The sequence below is a fragment of the Microtus ochrogaster genome, unplaced genomic scaffold (genome assembly GCF_000317375.1).
Source record: "Microtus ochrogaster isolate Prairie Vole_2 unplaced genomic scaffold, MicOch1.0 UNK9, whole genome shotgun sequence".
NCBI classification, from domain to species: domain Eukaryota; kingdom Metazoa; phylum Chordata; class Mammalia; order Rodentia; family Cricetidae; genus Microtus; species Microtus ochrogaster.
The window spans coordinates 7,868,846-7,891,192 of NW_004949107.1; the positions used below are offsets into that span (position 1 = coordinate 7,868,846).

Consider the following 22,347-nt stretch of genomic DNA (forward strand, 5'->3'; position numbering starts at 1 on the left):
TTTTTGGTTTTTCGAGACAGGGTTTCTCTGTAGCTTTGGTTCCTGTCCTGGAACTAGCTCTTGTAGACCAGGCTGGCCTCGAACTCCCAGAGATCCGCCTGCCTTGCCTCCCGATTAAAGTGCTGGGATTAAAGGTGTGCGCCACCACCGTCCGGCTCCTACTTACATTCTTTAGAAATAAAGCTGTAGAAGTATTTTTTGCTGATCTTCATTATTGAACATTATTTATGTAATACATGCTTGGGCAGAACATACTTTTTTTCACCCAGTTTGTAAGTCCTCAAAAGAAGAATTACAGATAACTTGGTTGTGTGTGGTTTTTCAAATCATGGTTTCTCTGTGTGGTCCTGGCTGTCCTGGGATTCACTCTGTAGACCAGGCTGGCTTCAAATTCACCTGCCTCTACCTCCCTAGTTCTGGGATTAAGGGCATGTGCCACCACCACCAGGCCATAGATGAAAAATTAAAAAAAAAAAAGAACTCCATAGAGAATACTGATCAGTATCAATTTACTTATTTTCAAATGACTTATATGAATATATGAATGTAGAAATAGTACATAAACACAAATAAAGTCTCTTTAATCTTTTTTATGTCTTTTTTTGAGACTCTTACTATGTAGCCCTGGCTGGCCTCACACTTTGCCTGTCTCTGTCTTCCAAGGGATGGAGTTAAAGATATGTGCCACCATGCCCAGCCTCTTACCTGTTTTGAGCTCTGGGTCCCAAATACTTCCTTTGGTGGTGGTCTTCAAATGTTGGGTTTCATGGAAAGAGTCACTGAAAGAGAGCAGAAAATACCCAAGCCGTATCATTGTATTGCTGGTTACTGTTTATGTCTACTATCTTTAACATCGTTCAAAATGGATTTGGGAGATGTTAGCAACTTCAATTAATATTTATTTTCCGACAGTATCTTTTAATGATATTTCAGTGGAAATGTATTAACTTGTTATAACTTTGGTCTAACTTGGGATCATTAAATCCCTGTTTTAGCTCTTCTTACAGACAGTTTCATCATCTTATCATTTTTGGCACAAAACAAACTATGTTTTATTCAGTTTACAAAGAAGATGGATTCTCTTGATGTAAATAAGAGACTGGAAAAACTCTCAGCCTTGGATTATAAGGTAGAAATTTCAATGTATGTAGTCATGTAGTCATTAAGGCACACAAGAGCTCTGCAGGAGTTAATGTTATGGTTTTTACTCTTGAACGTTTGTGGATTCCAGGAAGCCTGAGTCTGCCTTGTACCTTTCCTGTGGTGTAGGCCTAAGGGTGGCGTATTTGAGCTTATGGAGGGCAAAGCTGGCTTTCATGCTGATGTTAGTATGTATTCCATTTTCACGTTCCAGTAAATATCCATATAGCTACTCTGGTTTTCAGTCTAAGAAAGGAAAGAAGGAAGAAGGGTCTTTCAAAGATTAATAGAAAATATAATAAGTTGTGGGAAGACCCTCACATCCCACCCCAACTTTAACTAGAGGAAATACAAAAAGAAATTTCTTTCAGAGTGCTAGTTTTTCTCCCTCTGCTAACTCCAGGTAATTTGTTTCCCCATATCATGGACTTTACATCTGTTAAGGCAAGATTTTTATTTTAAATGATGTGCTTAAATTTTCCCCCTTACATTTTAATGCTGGGAAGGCGTGCTCTCTGCAAGGCTGAGCATCTAATACATTTTCCAGGCTGTTTCAGTTCAAGGCATCTTTTCAGCAATGACTTGTGTTTGCAAGATTGATCCAGCCTCTGTGACGTGGATTTGAGACAGTTCACTGTTCAGTGGGAACAGAGCTGATATACAGCTGTCTTTAAAGTGATGCACATATATGTTCTCCTCAAGTGTCTATAAAGAGGCACAAAAGCCCTGCGGCTTGTAATTGGTGTGTGTGCTTAGAAGCTGGTTTTTTGTACCTAACTTTCTGCACTTTGGAATTGTTATTTATGATGATTGGAGTAATGGCAAAAGAAAGATATAATTTGTTTAAAAGAAGCATCTATTCTTATAAGAAAGAGTTTAATAAAGATATAATTTGTTTAAAAGAAACATCTATTTTTATAAGACAGAATTTAACTTACTTTTTAACATGGAAAAAGTTACCTGAAATCAGTTTTTCATTGTGATAATAAAATATGATCTCGCTTGTATGCCAGATTTGTAGAGCTTCTATAAAATTTGCATGATAATGATTTTCTCTACTTGGCAATTTATGATATTCATGTATTATATTTAGTCAGTCAAAAAAATAAAAGTTTCCCTTTAATGTTATTACAGCATTGCTTTCATCCAAAGTGGTTAAACTAGATTGATTTTAAAATGTTTTTTCCTAATGTTGGTTTTTAAAAATATATCATTATTTCTTAGCTAATGCCATTTATAGTGTTATTAACCTTATTATGTAAAGTCCTGTATGACGAGCTCCTTTTGTTTCAGGTGTGGTAGGGTAACTGAGTGACGTCTTCTGGACTAAAAGATGGTAGCTAACGAGACTAAAGAGAACTGCAAGGGTGTCAGCAGCATAAGAAGAAATGTAAAAACAGGCCTACTCTTTGGCCCTATATTGCTTCAGTAGGGGAATTAGTACATTATTTCTGCCTTTGGACTTGGAAGACTTTTGGCACTTCACATCATTGCTACACAATAGAGGAATATGTTCCCTTCTGGAAAGACCATGGGTTTCCTTTCTTACTTCAGTGTTTGAAACATGTAATGTTTGAAAATAGTGAATGCCACCATTTATCAACTGGAAGTTTAAGAAACTTATCCATGTTTCCTGCTCTTTTGAGTGTCAGTACAGAAAACCAAAGCCATTAAAATCCACAGGAAATATAAAATCTCAAACAACAACTGCTCTGCATTGTGCGAAAACTGAATCTGCAAATCACTTCTTTTTAACTACTTTATCATCTAGAAATTTATAGCATGCCTACATGGCAAGCTGGATACCTGAATATGATGTACATGTGTCTTTAAATATTTAGTGATTATAGTATTTCTCTCAAATAAAAAGGAAGTTATAATAATTTCATAAAAACTTAACTATTTCTACTTAAAGTATAAATGCATCTGTGTCCATTTGAATTTTAGAACAAGGACTTAACATCGAGTATTTATAATTCTGGTTTTCTGTCCAGTTATGCCATAATTTAATTATTTCACACTGAAATAATTTTGCCCAGAAGAATTTCAGGATAAATATCCGGAAATGTTGACCTTTAACAAGCTTTCCTGTCCACATTTTAAAAATCCAGTTCAGTTTAACAGTTGAGGGACAGCGCAAGGAGTTAAATGTTTACTAGGAGAGAACAACACTGGTAATTACTTTGATTTTGGTTCCTTTTGATGTGTATTCAGAGGATGAAGAGGTCAATAATATTATGGCCATGCAAATAGAAAAGAGTTCCTTTTGACCACGTTGGAAAAAAAATAGCAGAGGATTATTAAAGCATTAACCTTGATTTTAATGGCCTTGGTTGAGTGGTGAGATCACAATTTGGATGAGCCTGATTATTTACTAAATACAATACATAAATGCAACGGGTTCTTAACACCCATTGCACTCTGGCATTATCGCATTACTGCCATCCTTTGTTGCCTTGCAGACAGGAATATGAAAGCAATCTGTCATGTAGTGAGACTGGCTCCAGAAGCATTTCTCTGATAAGAAGACCCCCTGCCCTTTGCTAGTGTCTGGTCCAGTAGGCTTAGCCATGCGCTTAATCCCCAGAAAGTGGTTCGATTATTGCTGACCAGCAATGGCAAGATAGTTTTTTTTTCCTTCCAAGCTATCAACCTTCCATTAATTCCTTAAGCAGAAATACGGTGCAATCTATATTTCCTTGGCATGTGTCACCCAGATGGTGCCGTGCTTATGTTTTCAAATAACCATGTTCCAAAATAACATAGTTTGAATAATAAATTCGGCAAATCCTTCCTAAGAAAGAGAAGTGTAATTCTCAGAAGCTGCATAAACTTTCACGTATGATGCTATGGCTTATCCCTTTTATGCAGAATATGTGTGTATACGTCTAATATATTCTTTTAAGAGATATTTGCCTCGAGTTGTTTCTCCCTTTTATTGTTGTCAGCCATTGTCACCGTATTATGTCTTAGATAGTCGCGAGACACTCTTGGTCGGCAGCGCCACACCTGTCATTTCATAGAGCTGGTCCTGAACCCTCTGTGCAGGTCGATGCTGTCAAGCAACCATGACTGCACATTTTGTATTGATTGGAATTGTTACATCTAGTTCCTCCCTAACTCACATTTCTTTTTTTTTTCTTTCCTCTGCTAAAAATTGGGAAAATTTTGAACATATGTCTTTTTTATATATGTGTCAAAGGAATTTGGTAAATCCTGACACTGTCATAAGCACACGTGGAAGATGCATATTTACTTGTGTTTTTTACATTTACAGATGCTTTGATTTTTTGGAAATACTCAGATGATTTTTCATCCTTTAAAATAAATGTTTTCATATGTTTTTTTGTCTGTTAACCATTAGGTTTCCTATTATGACATACCTGGCCCAGCTCACAGGACACTAGAGCGTCGCTTAGCTATCAATTCCTCTGAGGATGTAGTTGTTTGCTGGTGGCCGCTGGCCAGTGATGGCGCTTGGCCTTGGACTCCAATCTCTTCTGAGAAGGACAGAGCGAATCTCCTGCTCCTGGGTTTTACTCAAGGAGGACTGCAGGTAAATCTAAAACAAATGCATCCATTTTAATGAAGTGCAAATAAAATAGTATTACTGGTTTTCCTATTCTGAAATATGTGTGAATACATTTTAAGCCTGTAATTTATATTTTCAAATATTCAAAAGGAAATTGAATATCAAATGAGATCCTAAAATGTAGCGTAGCTGGAGCATAAGCAGACAATTCCAGACTGGCTGAGACGGTGAAGTGACTGAGGGCACAGGCTTCTGGGTTCACATGCTGCTTCTGCCCCTGCCTCGCTGTCTGCTTAAGTGAGTTACCAGCCTCTAGGTGCTGCAGGTTCCTTATTTGAAAAGTAGAGTTAAACTAGTGAAAAGAGTGTATTCTGTATAGCAACACGTACACAGCAAACTCATGATCACTGTGGTCAGTATCACCAGTCCTGTTTGTTGTTGAGGATTTCATACCTGGAAAAGCCATGCTACCAGCTACCTTAGCAAGCACCAGTCCAAGGTCCGTTTTGTGTAAGCCCATGTGATGGCATATCACCAGTGGGGCAAGGAGGACTTCAGTGCAGCGTTCTCTCCAGGGCCTGACTGCTGATGGGAGCCCCAGAAAGCACAGCACCTGTGGTCACATGGGCATCCTCCTGCTGTCTGTTCCCAGCAGGGCTGTGGTCACTTACTTATCCACATGGATGAACCTGTGTGTGTGTTTAGTTTGTACCTGTGTAAAGAGAAACTTTTGGCATTCTTTTTTATAGTTAAAAAGAGTTCTCTCCTTCTTAGTTTTAGTTTTAACTGGTGGAGCAAGTCTATGCCAGGGTTTCCTCTAAACCTTCAGACTTGAAGAAGTATTTCTCAAGTGTGTGGGAGGCGAGGAGCCGGTCTGTGCGCTCTCTTCCTCACCTCCATAAATTTGCAGTCTTTTGAGTTTTGTTTATTTTGGAGACTGGGCTTTGTTACATAGCCTAAAACTCCTCATCCTCCTGCCTTAGCCTCTTGGTTGTTGAGTTTGAAGGCATGTGCTATCAGGTCCAGCTTTAGGCTGCCTTTGAATATTGAAGGGTCCTAGTCTCTTATTTCTGATATGTACGTGTTCTTTAATAACTGGACTTCCCCAGTTCTTCTGCAGTAAATGTTCCCAGTTCTGTGTTCTGGTTTGGGTAGATCACCCAGTCTAACTGGCCTTAGTTTTCTTATTTTTAAGATAGTAAGTTCTCCCCAGGCCCCTGGTGGCTCTAAAGTGTGCAGGTATGGGAACTGCTTTGGTCACTTCACTTAAGTCTTTAGTATATGATGAACCCAAGCTCAGCCTGACCCAAAATGATCTCGACCTGCCTTCCCAGCATTGTTTTTGAATTTACCCACCGACTCATTATTCCCCATTTCCTGTAGTAACGATGTTTCGGCCTGAAGTAGCCAGCAGCTTTGAGCATGACCTTGCTGAGCACTGTGTTTCGTCCTAGATGGTAGGAATAAGAAACTATTTTGCCTTCAAGGACCTTGGTTATTTTTTTAACCAGTGAGAGACAATTATGAAAACGTTGAGGTACATGGGAGTGTCAGTTTGCTATAGGTGGAGTACATGTAAGCTATGGTGGGAGCCAACGCGCCGAGTGGTTGATTCCACCCAGATAGTGAGAAGATTATGAAAAGGCTTTACAGTGTGCTCAAAGACGAGGTGGGCACCCAGTTTCATTTGCTTTTATTAGCTATTCTAGATTTAACTTCAAGCCTTTATTAACACTGGAATGACTTTGCTAGCCTTTTCTCCCCCCTGAAACAGTATCAAAGGAAATTACATAAGCTAGATTTTGATGTTATGATTCCGTCTTTAAAGAGTTGCTTAAGTCTCTTTGTGGGGGATGCAATTCTGTTTTGTTGAGTTGCTTTCATAGTTTTTATGAAAGTGTCCACTTTATGGAAACATCTGATCGATTTTTATGAATATATGTATGGAATGTGAGTATCACTTTTTGTGTTACCCGGGATTTATCCCAGAGCCTCTGTCACTAGATAAGCAAGCCCTCTTCCGCATCCCAAGTCCACTCTCTTTCACTTCTGAGATTCTATTGCATGCAATTCATTTTTTTCGGCAAGGGCTTTTGTCCCTTTCAGTTGCGCTATCAAAATTCAACTATTCAAAATATTTATAATTTTTTTCCAGGAACTTTTGTGAATTTCACTATGTAAAAGGTAAATCAATGTTTTTAGGGGGAAATACCTGGTTTACTTTTTCGTGTGAAGACTTAATTTTTTTTATTTATTTATTTTTTTTTTAAGACTTAATCTTTAACAGGAACATTTTGGCATGTTATAAGCTAAAGCCACTAGTGGCTGAAAGTAGTTTCCTTTTCTGTAGCAACATCAATCTTTTTAAACACATCATCAGAATCATAAGTCAATATGCTTTTAAGCACTGAAATTAGAACCAAAAGGGGAGATCTTCCTAGAGAAGAAATTGAATAATCTTTGAACCTGTTAAACTTTAGAATTATAAAAACATTCCCATCTAGTCCCCTCCCCCCAGATAATAAGCTTTTATCTGGACAGTGTCAGAATCCTAGAAGAGTGTTCCTAGCCTGGTAGTGCATCACAGCCGCCTGCAGAGCTTCTGAGACTGGGCTGCCACACTCCTTCCATCAGAATCTCCGGTCAGGAGGGGGCATCAGTAATCTGCTTCAGGTTCCCTAGGTGATCTCATGTTCATCCAAGATGAGACCCACCGCTTTACAGCAAACTTAAAAAACAAAAACAAAAACCCCCGAAGCCGTCTTTTTTGCATAACAGACCATGGAAAGGATAAAGCCCACATACTGAAGCAAACGAGAGTTTTAGCAGTGGAGTCTAAGTAGAAAATTGGCTTACCAAGCTGTTAAAAAAATAAGAAAAGAAAACAAAGGAAACAGAAATCAACTCTCTGTGACCAAATTATCTGTCTTTCTGAGGGAAAACATTTTAAATTTTATTTTATGGATATTTGAAAATGCCTGGCCCAATTTCATACCACGGCGTTCTAAACAAATAGTGTGTATCTTAACTAGAAGCGTGGAGCAGTGAGTTCTGTAGTCTAAGGGAAATGGGGGCTAATAGTATAGAAAAAGGAACTTTTATCAGTAAATCCATTAGGCCCCTGTTGAAGGGGCTTGGGAGACTACTCAGTTGCTGTTCAGCATAGGGACCCAAGTTTGATCCACAGGGTCAGGTAAGAAGCCAGATGGTATGTACGTGCTGGGGGGTTGGGGACAGCAGGACCCTGAGGCTCTCTGACTGGCCAGCCCAGCCTCTGGCAAACACCATTGGCTAGAGACCCCAGCAAAAGAGCAAGATGGATGCCTCCTGAGGAACCACACACAGCACAGCCCTCCCACCTCCCCAGACATACCCACACATAGGCACCTGTGCGCATACGCAAGTCTGCACATACCTATGTAATTCATTTTAGCAGTTTATATGTGGGTTATCATGTGTTACATGGTAACATCGCCATTTACGTTTTTTACTCCTACTTTATTTTGAAAAGTTTTTGCCATTTTGGTCTACTGTATACGTTCGCTTTGACCAGCACCTCATGACAACTTACTCTTCCTTTTTATATTTGCACGGCTGTCTTAGCTTTTTAGCTGCGTGACTTTGAGACTTCTTTCTACCTGTGGTGCTAGCATCACGGTCTGTGGAGAGACCACCTGAGCGTGCCCCCATAGTCACGGCGGTCACAGAATGTGTCAGACCTGGTAGATTAACCTCACAGGCCTATGCTTTTCCTATGAGAGGTTTTGTTGTTTGTGTTTGTTTCTTGCTGTTTGTTTGAAACAAGGACTCATGTGGCCCAGGCTATTCTTGAGCTTCCGATTGCCTTGCCTCTGGCGGTGTGCACCGCCACCGAATGAAGCATAATTTTGGTGGCAAGTTTTAAAGAGCAGTGACTGATGGGAAAGTGCTTGTGTCCCACTATTAATATACTACAATTTGGCAAAGGAATCCAAAAAATTTACAGATATTTTCAACTGAAAAGCCACAATATGAACACCATTGACAGTAAGTACATCTGTGTTAGCTTTTAGCTAAATGAGGCATATACTCTGTTTCAGAGAATGCAATGGTTGTATTCTTTTTAGTGCTGGCTTAGTATGTATTTATTACAAAATATAATGCATATGAAGCAAGCCACACAAAGCAGATGCATAGATTAATGTGCCTTTATGAGCAAAGCACCCTTTGACCCAGCGGCCAGCTGGAGACCTAGATCTGTGCAGCACTGGGAAGCACCTCTCTGTGCTGTCCCAGCCTTAACCGCCGCTCCGTTCCCTCTGTCACCATTGCGGTGAACTTCACACTTTCTTGTTTGCTTACACAGGTTTTACCACCTCTCTGAACGTCCCCAGAAAACAGCATAATATCCATTGAAAGCATTTCAGTGTGTGTCTTAGTCTACAGGTCCCCATCAGCCCCATTCTTCCCTTAAAATGTATCTGTTGCAGCTGCAGCGTCTGGGGACTGGACCTGTTTGTATCTGCATGGCAACCTTTTACATGTTTTTGTGTCTTCTGCTGGTCTGCAGGTCAGTACTCTGGTGAGACTCTCACGAGCAGTTGGCCTTTAACAGAGGCTCACCCTTCAGGCTTGTTTGCTCTGTTTCTGGTTTTTGGTGATAGCAACTATTGATGCTCAGTTTCAAGGTGCATCCATTCATTAATGTTATAAAATGGTAATTTTCTTTTTAAATTATTTTCATTTATTATTTGGACTTTTATAAATGTCATGTCTCTCAGCTTTATATAGTAAGCTGAATTAAAATGTCTCTTTCTTACCATTTGTCAAAATAATAAACTAATCTGTAATGAAGGTGGTGATTTTAATTTTAAAATAGCATTATTAATACATATATTCAAATGTTCTCTTTGATATGTTAATAAATTGTAGCTGTATCTTTTAGAAGCTTAGGTTACCTCATTTTTGGCCACTAAAACTTCTTCAGATTGCTCTCTGTTGTTGTGATCCCAGCTGTCTGGTGTGTCAGTGGTTCATGTCCATCTTGTACATTGTCCTGGAACTCACCTTATATACCAGGCTGGCCTTGAACTCAGAGATCTGCCTGCCTTTGCCTCCTGAGTGCTGAGACCAAAGGTGTGCCCCACCAGCTCTTGGTGATAGGGTTTTTTCTTTTAAATGGAAAAATGATAATTTTGACTCTAAGTCAAGATATTAGGGACATTGGCTTGTTGTTTGGGGATTGGTTATTGTTTCTAGATTTCTTCAGTAGCGATATGTATATTTGTATACATATTCATAGTATGTTTATATTGATACTTCTAGCTCAACACTATAGAGTCCCTAATTTTAATTCTTCTACATAGTACTACTATATTTTCTATATTCTGTACCAAAACTCTTAATTCACAGGGATGCGAGGAATGCATTGGATTCCATAATTTCTTTTTTATTATGCCCCATATCACACACATGCCTACCTTGTCTAATTTCTTGTTTACTGTGCCCCATAGCACACCATGCCCACCTTGTCAGGATGCTCATCCTAACATCCCCACTAGTGTTTTAATTATTGAGGACATTCAGTTTTTCCCTCTGTTTTGCTTATTTCTCTCCTATCATCTTAAAATAGTCTAAATTATGTAATATATTTGTTGCATATAATTCTCTTTTTAAAATCCACATCTAGTTGTCCATGGGTCTTTGGCTTTGCCATCTAAAAGAATCTTCTACTGTGAGTGGGAATGTAAAGAAACTGAAGAATTAAGGCACCCCTGCTGCTGATCTGAAAACAGGGCTAGTAGTTTATGGTCAGGCTAAAACTTCTAATTAGAGCCTGAATTTTGTGCTAAGTGTTTGTGTTTAGACTTATGTTTTTGGTTTTGTTTGTTTGTTGTTTGCATGTGTAGCTGTTGGGAACTGCTGATTGAAAAGACTGCTTTCTTCATTGGTTTGCTTCTGCTCTTTGTCAGAAGTCCATGTTCCTCTATTCTGTTCATTAACTATGCCTATTTCATAAAGTAAATTTTTGAAATATTGTGTTGACTATTATGATATTAATGCAAACAAATAAGGTTCTAACTTACACATGCTGAAGAGGATGGGTGCAAGAATGTTCATTCTTCCTTTAGATATGCTTACCTTTCTAATTTTTTTATGATTTATGGTATTTATATGTTTATCCTCTATACAAATGTCAGAATTAATTGGAAATGTTAAAGATAGGGAATACACCTATTAAAACCAAATGCTATTATTTATTTTAAAAGTTCTTTTTTTACTTTTATTTATCAGTGTGTGTGTGCGCACATGTGCACTTGTGTGGCATAAACATGTATATGCCACAGTGTTTGTTGAGTTCAGAGGAAAAATTGGGGTCAAACTCAGGTTATCGGGCTTGTCTTATTGGCCCAAATGTTACTTTTCTTGTTTGTTTTTTTTTTTCAGTTGATATATTTGATTGAGTATGTAGCACAATAGGGACCTCTCATTCACTTCTTATCGAAGAGGAAGTTAGACTGTGATAAAGAACAACATAGCAACAACTAAAACAATTAAAGGTGAATTTCTGACAGTAAGGAAAACCTGTCTGTGTATACAAGGAGCCCACGTGCAGAGAGAATTCATAGCAGTGTTGCTTTCAATAGTAAGAAGGAACTAGAAACATCTTAATTCAACATGCTACATATGAGAACAAAATTTTGTTTAAATATGTAATAGATGAATTAAATGCTAAAACTAGTTGATATTTTTCATCATGTTTGAGGTATTTTCACTGAATAATGTCAGTTGGTTGCCTCAGTATTATAGCCAACAGCCAGTATGAACAAGGGACATGTTCCTCCTTCAGTCTGTGTGCTGGCTGGGTTTGTCAACTTGCCACGAACATGGACATGTTTTGGAAGAGAGACTCTTAATTGAGAAAAAGCTTTCATAAGATTAGCCTGCAAGTCTGTAGGGCATTTTCTTAGTTAGTGACTGATATGGGAGGGCCCAGTTTATTGTGGGCATGTGGCCCTAGGGTGTGTGAGAAAGCAGGCTGGCAAGCCAGGAAGCGGCACTCCTCATGGCCTCGGCATCAGGTCATGCCTCCGGGTATCCGCCCTGATTTTCCTGGATGATAGACTCATAAGCTTTGAGATGTAACCCTTTTCCTCCCTAAGCCGCTTTGGTCTTGGTGTTTGTCACAGCAGTAGAAACTCTAACTAATGAACAGTCTGTATTATATTTTGTTATATAATAAGATGATGTAAGTATGCTTGCTTTCTTGTGAGAATAAAGTTTTCTGTGTTCTCTCTCCTGCAGAGAAAGTGGGGAGGGAGTGATCCAGGCTTAGTGGTGTTGTCTATAATTCTAACTACTCTAGTGAGTGAGACAGGAGACCACAAGTTCAATGCATGCTGAACAACTGAATGACACCCTGTCTAAAAATTTAAATAATGGGTTGTAACTATAACTCAGTGGTAGACTGCTTGCTAAGCAAATGGGATACCCTATGTTCCCTCCCTGTAAAACACACACACACACACACACACACACACACACACACACACACACACACACACACATACACACACGCCAGCTTAAATCTCTACCAATAGGCAAATAAAAACATTTTGTGGTTCATTCAGAGGGTGGAATATTATATAGAAGACTAAACTATATCTCTTATTTTTTTAAATTTCAAAAGAATAAATTGAGCAAAAATGAAATTATAGTATAAGATAGTTTAATAACATTTATACAAACTTATAAAACAGAATAATTCTACATGTTCTATAAGGTTTCTCTAGATTGATTATAATAATATACATAAGGATAAATACCACACTTATAATAATGTTGCCTCTGGGGTGGGATAGAAGGAAATGGGGCCTGGCAGGCTTCAACTTATATGTGATATCTTATTTTTAAAATTGAGGCAAAAAGATAGTATTTCCTAAAGCTGTTTTTCACATATTTTTCTCTCCACTTTTATGTGTGTGTTGAATGTTTCATAAAAAGAAGTAAAAATAAAATGTACTTTTTATCTTCTGTTCCTAAAAATTCTGCAAAGTGATATAGAGAATGTAGATTTCAGAATAAATCCTAGTGATAAGCTAAGAACTCTGGCTGCTGCATAATCTTTTAAGTAACCTGTTTACCTACTGGTGAAGGCTTCAGTGCCAGGAAAGGCCTCTCTTTAAATAATTCTCCTGATTTGCATATTGGGTGACTTCTAAAAGATTCAGGAGAGGTTCCCTCTCTAGTTGAAACATGAAACTTGAAGGTTTGAGCCAGTCTCTAACTCACTATGATTTCTTTTCTGCTTTTTGTTCTTTCTAGATTTGAGCATACCTTTCAGGAATGGCCATCAGTCATATTGACTGGTGGGGCTTTCTCTCCTTGTACTGTTCCTGCATGGGTTCTATGTAGTTTTTGAGTCAGTGGCTTCAGAACCTTAGAAACTTGCCTCGTGGCTGAGGAGTGACCTTCAACTGACCTTTCTGCCTTTACCTCAAAAGTCCAGGGTTATAGGTGTGTGCCACCATTCCCTGACAAAATTAGTTTTTTTTTCTTTTAAAAGAATGAAAATGAAGGTTGACCATAATGAAACCGTGAGCTAGTTTAACCTGAAAGTTGCCGGATCTAAACTTGGCTAAAACAATTCTCTTTAGGAAGTTTTAGAACCCCATCTGATTGTTCTGCTGTTTCTTAGTCTGAAATTTTGCATTTTTACATTTTTAGCATTCATTTATGTATTTATTTTTTACTACACAGTTTTATTTTTACACTCACATGCATACACACATGTATGTACACAAACACTGAGCCATGATCACCCATCTTTAGGAATGAAAGTACCCCCTCCTTGGCTGCCTCTGACGTCTGGGTGGGCTGATAGTTTGGATCTGGTTTCTTCCTGTTCCTCCTTGTTGAGCTCCTCCTTGTCTTCATGTTAAAGCAGGGACTCTGCATTGCCTTGGCTGACTTATCAAATTTTGAATCGTTTCTTTTTCATCCATCAATAATTTTGTCTCATTTAAACTTTATACAGTCATAATGTTTATTGACCATTGTCATATACCAAGTACAATGATAAATCTCATAATAAGATAAAACCCACTTGGTATTACCTTCTAAACCGCATCTTTTCTGTATTTAAACTTTTTCTCCATGTGTTACATTTGGCACTTAGCTAAGTATCAACGTAAATCCTAAGTAAGAAATACGGATTATATTTAGTGATCAGTGCCTTTCATGTTTTCTATTAGCTACAGACCTTGCCAAATGATTTGGGGTTTTCTTTTCAGGACTAGCAGTAAATGTGTCTATTGAGGGTGCTTCTGTTCCTTGCATGTTTGTTGCTAATGTTAATTCTTACTACAATCCGACAACATATGTGAATAAATCCTTCCTTTTCATAAGAGAAAACTATAGAGTTCTAAGCAGTGAACTTGCCCAGGACCTCAGGGCTTCCTTTGCCAAAACAAGAGCTGGTGCCCAGCTGCTACATTTCCTCCACAGTGTTGACCATGATCGTTAGACAGAATCAGGTTCAATCCTAAAGCCAAGCATATAAACTACTTTAAAATACAGGTATTTTGGTTATCCACGCTAACAGATCATTCTGAGAGCTATAACCCAGCCCCACCTGTTCTTTCCATAGTCCTGTCTAGACGCCAGCACCATGGAAGAACTAGTGGGGAACGGACAGCATTCACTTATGTTTAGTTTGTGTGAATTTTTGTTCAGAGGAGGCAGTTTTCTTTGGTTCATTTTAAAGCTAGTTGACTGTTTGCATTTCCTGAGTCCACTCTTATTGGAGCACAGCAGCTGATCTAAGAATGAAGCATCTTTAAGGAGAATCCTCTAACGAGAGTCCTTGTCCCACACTTGTGCAGTGGCCTTAGAACAGCTCAGCACTCGCATCCTCCTCCAGCCTCTGATCACAGGGAAGGAAAACCGATGACCTTGTGTCCACTAGGCTGGGAGTCTTTGGGCCCTAGGTCAGCAATATCCTATCTCTTTGACAGTCATTGTTCTTATCTCTAGAGTATAGACTCGCGGTGTCATTTTTGGAGCAGTGAAGTGATTAAGATGTGTATGAAGGGCAGCATGGTCCAGGGTTGGAGAGCCAGCTCAGTTGTTAAATGCTGGTGCTGCTCTTGCAAAAGGCTGGAGTTCAGTTCCCAGCCCCTGTGTGTTGAGTGGCTCACAGACCTGCCTGTGACTTCAGCTACACACATGTACATAGCCCCCCCCCCACCAACAGACAAAATTTAGAGAGAAAAATAAACCTTGAAAGAAAAGTAACACAATACTATACTTTTAAACCAAAATGTATTTTATGTGTTGTTTTTGTTTTATCTTTAAATTTTTGTGTGGTTTTTTTTGTTTTATTTTTATTGTATATTTTGGAGTTTTTTTTTTCTATCTTGATCTGTGGAAGAATTCCATTACAGAATCTTTAATTTTATGTATTTTTACATAATAGGATATATACATATAAAAATAAGATATAATTGACAGTCTCAGTCAATCACAAAGCAAAAGCTATGTAAGAAATGGAAATGACATAGACTTAGGAGATAGAAAGGAAGCAGATGAGATAAATTGGAAAGTTACTTTGTATAGGATTTAGTTTTACTTTTTCTATTTAAAGTTTTTAAATTTAAGGTTTTTTATTTTACATACTAATCACAGTCCCCCCTCCCTCCCCACCTGAACATGGTGTGTACTCACTCACAAGTGGATATGAGACATAAAGCAAAGGGTAACCAGACTACAGTCCACAACCCCTGAGGAACTAGGTAACAAGGAGAACCCTAAAGAGGCATGAGTGGACAAGATAGGTGAGATCTTTCGAGTAAAGTGGGAATGTGGGTGGGGTGGGGTGGGGTGGAGGAAAGCATGAGGGAACAGGATGGTTGTGTTGGGGAAGGGACACAGAGGGAGAGCAAGGAAAGAGATATCTTGATAGGGAGGGCCATTATGGGGTTAGCAAAATAACCTGGTGCTAGGGAAATTCCCAGGAATCTCAAAGATGACTCCAGCTGAGACCCTAAGCAAAAGTAGAGAGGGTGCTGAACTGGCCTTCCCCTGTAATTAGATTGGTGACTGTAATGGTCTGTCCTGTCTCTTAAAGAGACAAGCCACGCCCATTCCCCCCCCCCCACTGAGGCAGGCAGAGGCAGGCAGATCTTCCTTCCTGCTTGCAGCCTGAGTCTCTTCCTTTTCCTTCTCCCTCTCGAAGAGGCAGCTTCTGCCTCTCCTCACTTCTCCCCTTCCCCCTTCTGTCTCTTCCTTCTCTCTCTCTTCTCTGTCTCTGTTTCTCTTTCTGCCTCTCTGCTCTTTTCTCCTCCCTCTTCCCTTCCATCACCCAATAAATAAATATCCAACCTCACTCTGCATGGCATACCTATCCGTCTACAGAGACCTGCAGCATGATCTCGTGGCGTGCCCACTGCCTGCCACCACATGGCCTGCTGCAGTCACTCAGGGACCTGCAGCGTTTCTGCTGCTGCAGCTGCCAGGAATCCTGCAGTAGTTTTATTAATCCATTACAGTGATAACCCTAAGTGCCATCATAGAACCATCATTTAGTAGCTGATGGAAGCAGACGCAGAGATCCACAGTAGTTTTGGTTTTGTAGTGCTGTGGATAAAACCCAAGTCCTCATTCATTCCAGACAAGTGCTTCACTATCAAACTATACTCAAGCCAGTGGCATTTTTAGTTATGCTGTGTAAAACATCTTCTCTTAAATAATCATCAACAATAGTAGCAGGCCATGGACTGAGGCCTCTTAGAGGGGGTCTCACAAACACTTAGAGACAAAAAAGCCTGGAACCCTGAGCCAAGAGCCCTGAGTCTTCCTTGTAAATTGTAGACTGTGTTGCCTGTTTGGTTGGAAGTGTCGCCCCAGCCCCCTAGCACTCCTATATCCAAAGAGTCTGCAATGTTTGGGTCCAGGCATCACCGCAGCCCCCTGGGAGTCTGGAATGTTTGGTAGAAAGTTCCATTCCAAGCCCCCTCCCCTGGGAGATGCCACAGTCACACTCCACCTCTGAGAAAGCCCGCCAAATGGTGATCCCTCCCTAGAGAGGATCAGGACCACTCCCACGGGCTATTTAAACTGTCCCCCCCACCAGAGAACAAACAGGGGGTTTTTCAGGTTCTCCTTTTCCCTCCCTGTGTTTTCCCAGAGGGCCACCATCCATTAAGCCTTTTCTTACTCAGTTTGATTTGGTCTGATTTGAATTATTGTGTCAGCAGAGAGGCTTATTAGGCCGTAAAAAGTTTACACTACCATCTGATGGGGGCCCTTCTATTCGGGTTGTCTTGGTGTGAGCTCAGATTTCCCTCAATATCTCATAACTCCAGTGTCTCCTGTTTCTTTCAGTATGCCCAAAGGGTTCCATTGTACAATTTTAAGTTTCCTAGAGTTATTTTTTAACTGCCATTGCAGTGTTTTGCTTGCTTTAGTCTTTTTAAATGTATAGTTTTTTTAAAAAAATTATGGACTTGCTTCCCACTAGCACAGCTTTTGCCTGCTGCTTCACAGGTGAAGAACGGTGTGAAATACACAAGATGGCTGTTTTTTAAGCTGATGGTAAAATGAGGGCTTTGACTAAATGTCTGAAACAGAAGCCCGCACAGCATAAGATAAGCACTTCTGACGGGAGCGGTAGATTGTGCTGGCACGCAGGCTGCAGCGAGCAATGGATGCTGAGTCCCAGGCTGCTTCTTTTTGCTTAGTTCAGGACCCCAGCCCATAGACCAGCACCATTCCAGTTACTGTGAGTCTTCCCAATTAATATAGTCTGGATAGTCTCTCACAGGCAACTTAGATGCTCTTCTTGTGCTGAACTACCCTGACCAAGCAATTCAAGAGAGAAAGTGTTGATTTTAGCTCACACTTCAAAGCAAAGTCCATCATGGTGGACAGTCAGGGCAGCAGGAGCCCGGGACATCTGCAGCAGAGTCCATCATGGTGGACAGTCAGGGCAGCAGGAGCCCGGACATCTGCACCAGAGTCCTTCGTGGTGGACAGTCAGGGCAGCAGGAGCCAGGGACGTCTGCTCACACGTCATGTCCACATCCGAGAAAGAGAACAATGAATACATCTATGCTTGTGCTTGGCTCACCCGCTCCCTGTTTATACAGTCCTGGATCCCTGCCCCGGGAAATGGTGCCACCCACATTGGGCACGTCCTCCCATACCTACCAGTGCAGTCAAGACAGCCCCTCACAGAGGATCTCAGAGACACTGCTCCCAGTTCAGCCCGCTTTCTGTCAATTTGACAGCTAACACTGCCCTCACACGGGCTCGAGGCTCTTCTCCCGGGTACCTCCAGCCGACAGTACTGACCATCACGGGTTGTTCAAGGCTAGGCATGATTGGTAAGAATGACTTAGATCCCGAGTAAGGACTGGATTTCAGACAGGACACGTGTGGAGTGACACAGCTGAAAACGTGAAGGACAGGTTTCAGTTTGGACTCCATGGATCACAGGATGATAACACGCAAGTCAGATTATGTCTTCCTTTGCTCAAAGCTTGCTTATGCTTCTAATTTTAGTTCAGCCAAAATATCCGAGTCCTTACTTTTTAGTCCCATTATTTAGTTGGCCCTTCAACTGCTGGTTTCTAATACTCTCTTCCCTGGTCCTTTCTCTGGAGCCATATTTGCTCCCTCATCAGGCCAGAGAATTTCTAATGCAGGGCCCTTCTCAGTGTGGGGTTCTTTTCTCCCGTGTGGGGTCAGGGTTCACGCCTTCTTTCAGGCTAGCTTCATCAGACAGGTCAACTCTTGCTGCTTCCCAGTCCCCCGACTCTGCCTTATTACTTCATAGTACTTAGGAAGTACAAATATAGGGTGTCTGTATGTTTAGTTGTTGATTCTTACCCGTCACTTCACCACTGACTTGTGATTGGGTGTAGGAAATGCCGATAGGACACTTCAGTGTACTGAGTATTTTAAGCTCCCAAGTTGAGAAAACAACCAAAGCAGGTGGATCTCTCTAGGCTTCTTCATCTCTCTTTATTCTTCCTTTCTCCTCTGAGGTCAATGAAAGAATCCCCTGACCCATCTCACCTAACGAAGGCTATAAGAGCCTCCTATGGTAGGCGTCCGCCTTCTAAGCAGAACGAAGGAATGTAGAGAGAAGGACAGAGGAAAATAGGAACAAATAGGCTGGGCCATTTTGCATTGCTATGATTAAGTAACTGACATATACAACTTAAATGAAAAAAGTTTATCTTGGTTCATTATTTCAGGGGTTCTATATTTCTGGTGGGGAAGACATTGAAGACTTTATGGCAACAGGGTGTATGGCAGACTCCTTGCAGGGCAGCAGACAGGAAGTAGAGACAGCATGCTGGAGGTGGGCGGGTACAGACTTCAGATGCTCATCCCTATCACCTAATTTCACCAGTCAGGCCCCACCTCTGAAAAACTCTGCAGCCTTAAAGTAAGGCCAGTATGGGGACAGACATCAAGATCAGGAGCCTTGGGGCCATGCTGTAGCTCGGCAGGGTGCTTACCCACAAGTGTGAGGAGATGGCTTTGGATGCCTTGTAAAAGCTGAGCATGATGGTGTGTGCCTGTGAGAATGGCACCTGAGCTCTGGCTTGTCAGTCTAGCTGCAATGGAAAGCTCCAGGTTGAGAGAGATGGAAGAAAACAGCAGCATCGAGACCAGGCTTCCGGGCATGCACACACACACACATACCTACCAACACCGCACATTGTATGAGGTGCAGTAACCACGGCCTCTCTCCTGGGCAGACAGCTTACTAGAGCAAAGGCTTATTTGAATTCATCCTTTTTTTTTCCTCCCTCTTTTCCTTTATTTACTTTTCTTTTTTTAATTTTTATTTTTCCATTCAACTATTTATACTTCCTTCCCTCCTCCCAATTCCCTCCCACTCCCCCATACCCCCTTCTTCCTCTCCAGCCTTGCTTGAGAGAGGGCCAGGAATCCTGCCCTGTGGGAAGTCCAAGGCCCTCCCCCCCTACATCCAGGCCTAGGGAGCTGTGCATCTATATAGACTAGGGTCCCAAAAACCCAGAACATGCCATAAAAACAAGTCCCAGTGCTGTTGTAATAAGAGCTTCGGGGCTGTGTCCCCAGTACCCGGCCACCCACATGGCTAGCTCTAGCTTATGCCCCGAAATAACAACACACAAACTGTATTCATTTAAACACTGCTTGGCCCATTAGCTTTAGCCCTTACTGGCTAATTCTGATGTCCCGATCAACCCATTTCTAATAACTGTGTAACACTGGTCTTACCGGGAAAGATTCTAGCCTACGTCCATCCTGGGTCGGAGCTTCATCAATCGCATCTGCCTGGGAGAGGGGAGGATGGCGTCTCTGTCTGAGGCGTCTTACCTCATTTCCTCTTCCTCCCAGCATTCTGTTCTGTTTACTCCACCCACCTATGTTCTACGCTATGAGGCCAAGCAGTTTGTTTATTCCTTAACCAATGAAATCAACAGATTGATATATGACACTCCCACATCCCAGTGCCTTTATCAATGGCTTCTCAGTCAGCCCCCATTGTCAGCCACAATCAGAGAGACCAGTCTGATCACATGCTCATTCAGACCCTATTCAGCTGGATTTGGTGAGCTCCCATTAGAACAGGCACACTGCCTCAGTTGGTGGACCAACCCATCGCGGTCCTGACTTCCTTGCTCATCTTCTCCCTCCTTCTGCCTTTCAACTGGACCTTGGGAGCTCAGTCCGTTGCTCTGATGAGGGTCTCTGTCTCTATCTCCATCCATCGCCGGACAAAGATTCTATGGTGATAATCATATTCGAGATAATCATCAGTGTGATAGTGGGGCAAGGACAGTTCAGGCAGCCTCTCCTCTGCTGTCCAAGGACCTAGCTGGGAACATCCCGTGGACACCTGGGATCCCCTCTAGATAATTTAGCCTACCCTGAAGGGGATGGCAAAGTAGTGGAGTAGCCCTGTCTGTGGGGCCAGCCGTGAGAGCTCCAGCAGTGAGAGCTGCTGTCCACGCGTGGCAGGTAGGAAGTAGAAAATACCAGGCAGCATCCTGAAAGGCCTACCCCTGTGACTTACTTCTGCCAGCCAGGTCCCACCCCAGAAAGTCTCCTGCCTGCAAAATAGCCTTACAAAGTAGAGACTGATTGCTCAAAACATGAGTCTCTGGGAGAGGTCTTTCTTGGTTTTTCGAGACAGTTTCTCTGTGTAACAGCCCACAGTGTCCTGGAACTCACTCTGTAGACCAGGCTGACCTCAGACTCACAGAGATCCGCCTGCCTTCACCTCCTGCATGCTAGAACTAAAGGTGTGCACCACCAGCAGCCAGTAGGAGAGGACGGTTTTTCTCCTGCTGTTTCCAGTGTCTAGAACATAGCTTACTAAAATATTTACTAACCGAATGAAAATGGGAACACAAAGGGCACAAGGCAAGGAAGGAGTTTGGTGTGACCTATTACAGTATTTTGTGTTCTAGGCCAGGGGTAAAATGTAAATCATTAGTCAGTTTGTTGCCCTTGAGAGATTTGAACAGAAAAATGAAATTAAAGCCATGCAGCTTAAAGATTGAATTGGTACTGAGGTGTTAGATTAATTCTTAAAACACCATGAAGAGCTGGAGACAGAGTTCAGTTGCTAAGTGCCTGGCACACGGTTTGGAGGCCTAAGGTCAGGTCTCTATGCTCGCCCACGTCAAAACCTGGGTGTGGTGTGCACCTGTGGTCCCAGTGCTGGGAAGCAGAGACAGGAGGGTCCCTGAGTTTCATGGTGAATTGGAGAATTCCAGATTCAGTGAGAGACCCTATCTCCAGAAATAGAGAATATTGAGGAGGGTACCCAGCATCCTCCACAGTGTGTATGCCCACACGTGCACAGTTCAAGAGCAAAGACACAGAGCCAATGTCAGTATGCATTCCCCTTTCCAGCCCAGCATTCCATGACACTGCCAAGTGTGCCTTTTGGAAACAGTGTGACTCAGAAGGAGCTGTTAAAATGGTTAGATGAGTTGCACTAATAATATCTCCATTACTTCAGTTTCACATATAAGAAAATTACTTTGGTGACATACTGCTAACCCAGAGACAGATCACAGCCAAATACAATCAGAATCTTCATGTCGTGTGTGTGTGTGTGTGTGTGTGTGTGTGTGTGTGTGTGGTGTTCTGTGTAGTCTGGAGAGTATAACAGGTTCAGTTTTCAATGAGTGACTATTAACTGTATACTAAACTAGAGTAAAGGGATAAATAGTGAGCCAGAGAGATCATCAGACCGTCAGTGCACAGAATATCCAGTGGAGAGCAGTGAGCTTTGTCTCCATGGCTGACCTGGCTGTGGTGGAGTTTGCAGTTTTCCCTCCCCACGGCAGGCCTTGTTACACCATGGAGTAAACAATAGTGGCCTCCCTTGGAGATGGCCACCTGGTAGCTGCTCTCGGGAACCCAGTGTCTTTACTCTTGGACAGTTGGCAGTCCTCCCCCATCCCTGTCAGAGCTGACTTGGGGAGGGTAGCCTCTCCTCAGACAAGGGACCTTGGAGGACGCCTTGAGACTAAAAGCAAGTGTTCAGCCCCGCTTCCTAAGGCTGCATCTCAGCGAGTTTAGACAGCATGAGACAAGTTACTCACACAATGTACACTGCAGGTGTACAGTTGAAAAGTCTTATAAAAATGTTATCTCATATTTCTACATCGTGGTGGTTT

At 41.5% G+C, this 22,347-nt stretch overlaps 1 protein-coding gene across 1 annotated transcript in view; it reads left to right on the forward strand.

The window, feature by feature from the left end:
- The window catches only part of Wdpcp (WD repeat containing planar cell polarity effector), a 288,056-nt gene that overhangs the window by 154,252 nt on the left and 111,457 nt on the right, over positions 1 to 22,347 (forward strand). The window contains exons 8-9 of the mRNA XM_013353497.2: positions 996 to 1,129; positions 4,505 to 4,696. Of these exons, the coding sequence (XP_013208951.2) occupies positions 996 to 1,129; positions 4,505 to 4,696 (326 nt within the window). The remainder of the gene's footprint in view (positions 1 to 995; positions 1,130 to 4,504; positions 4,697 to 22,347) is intronic.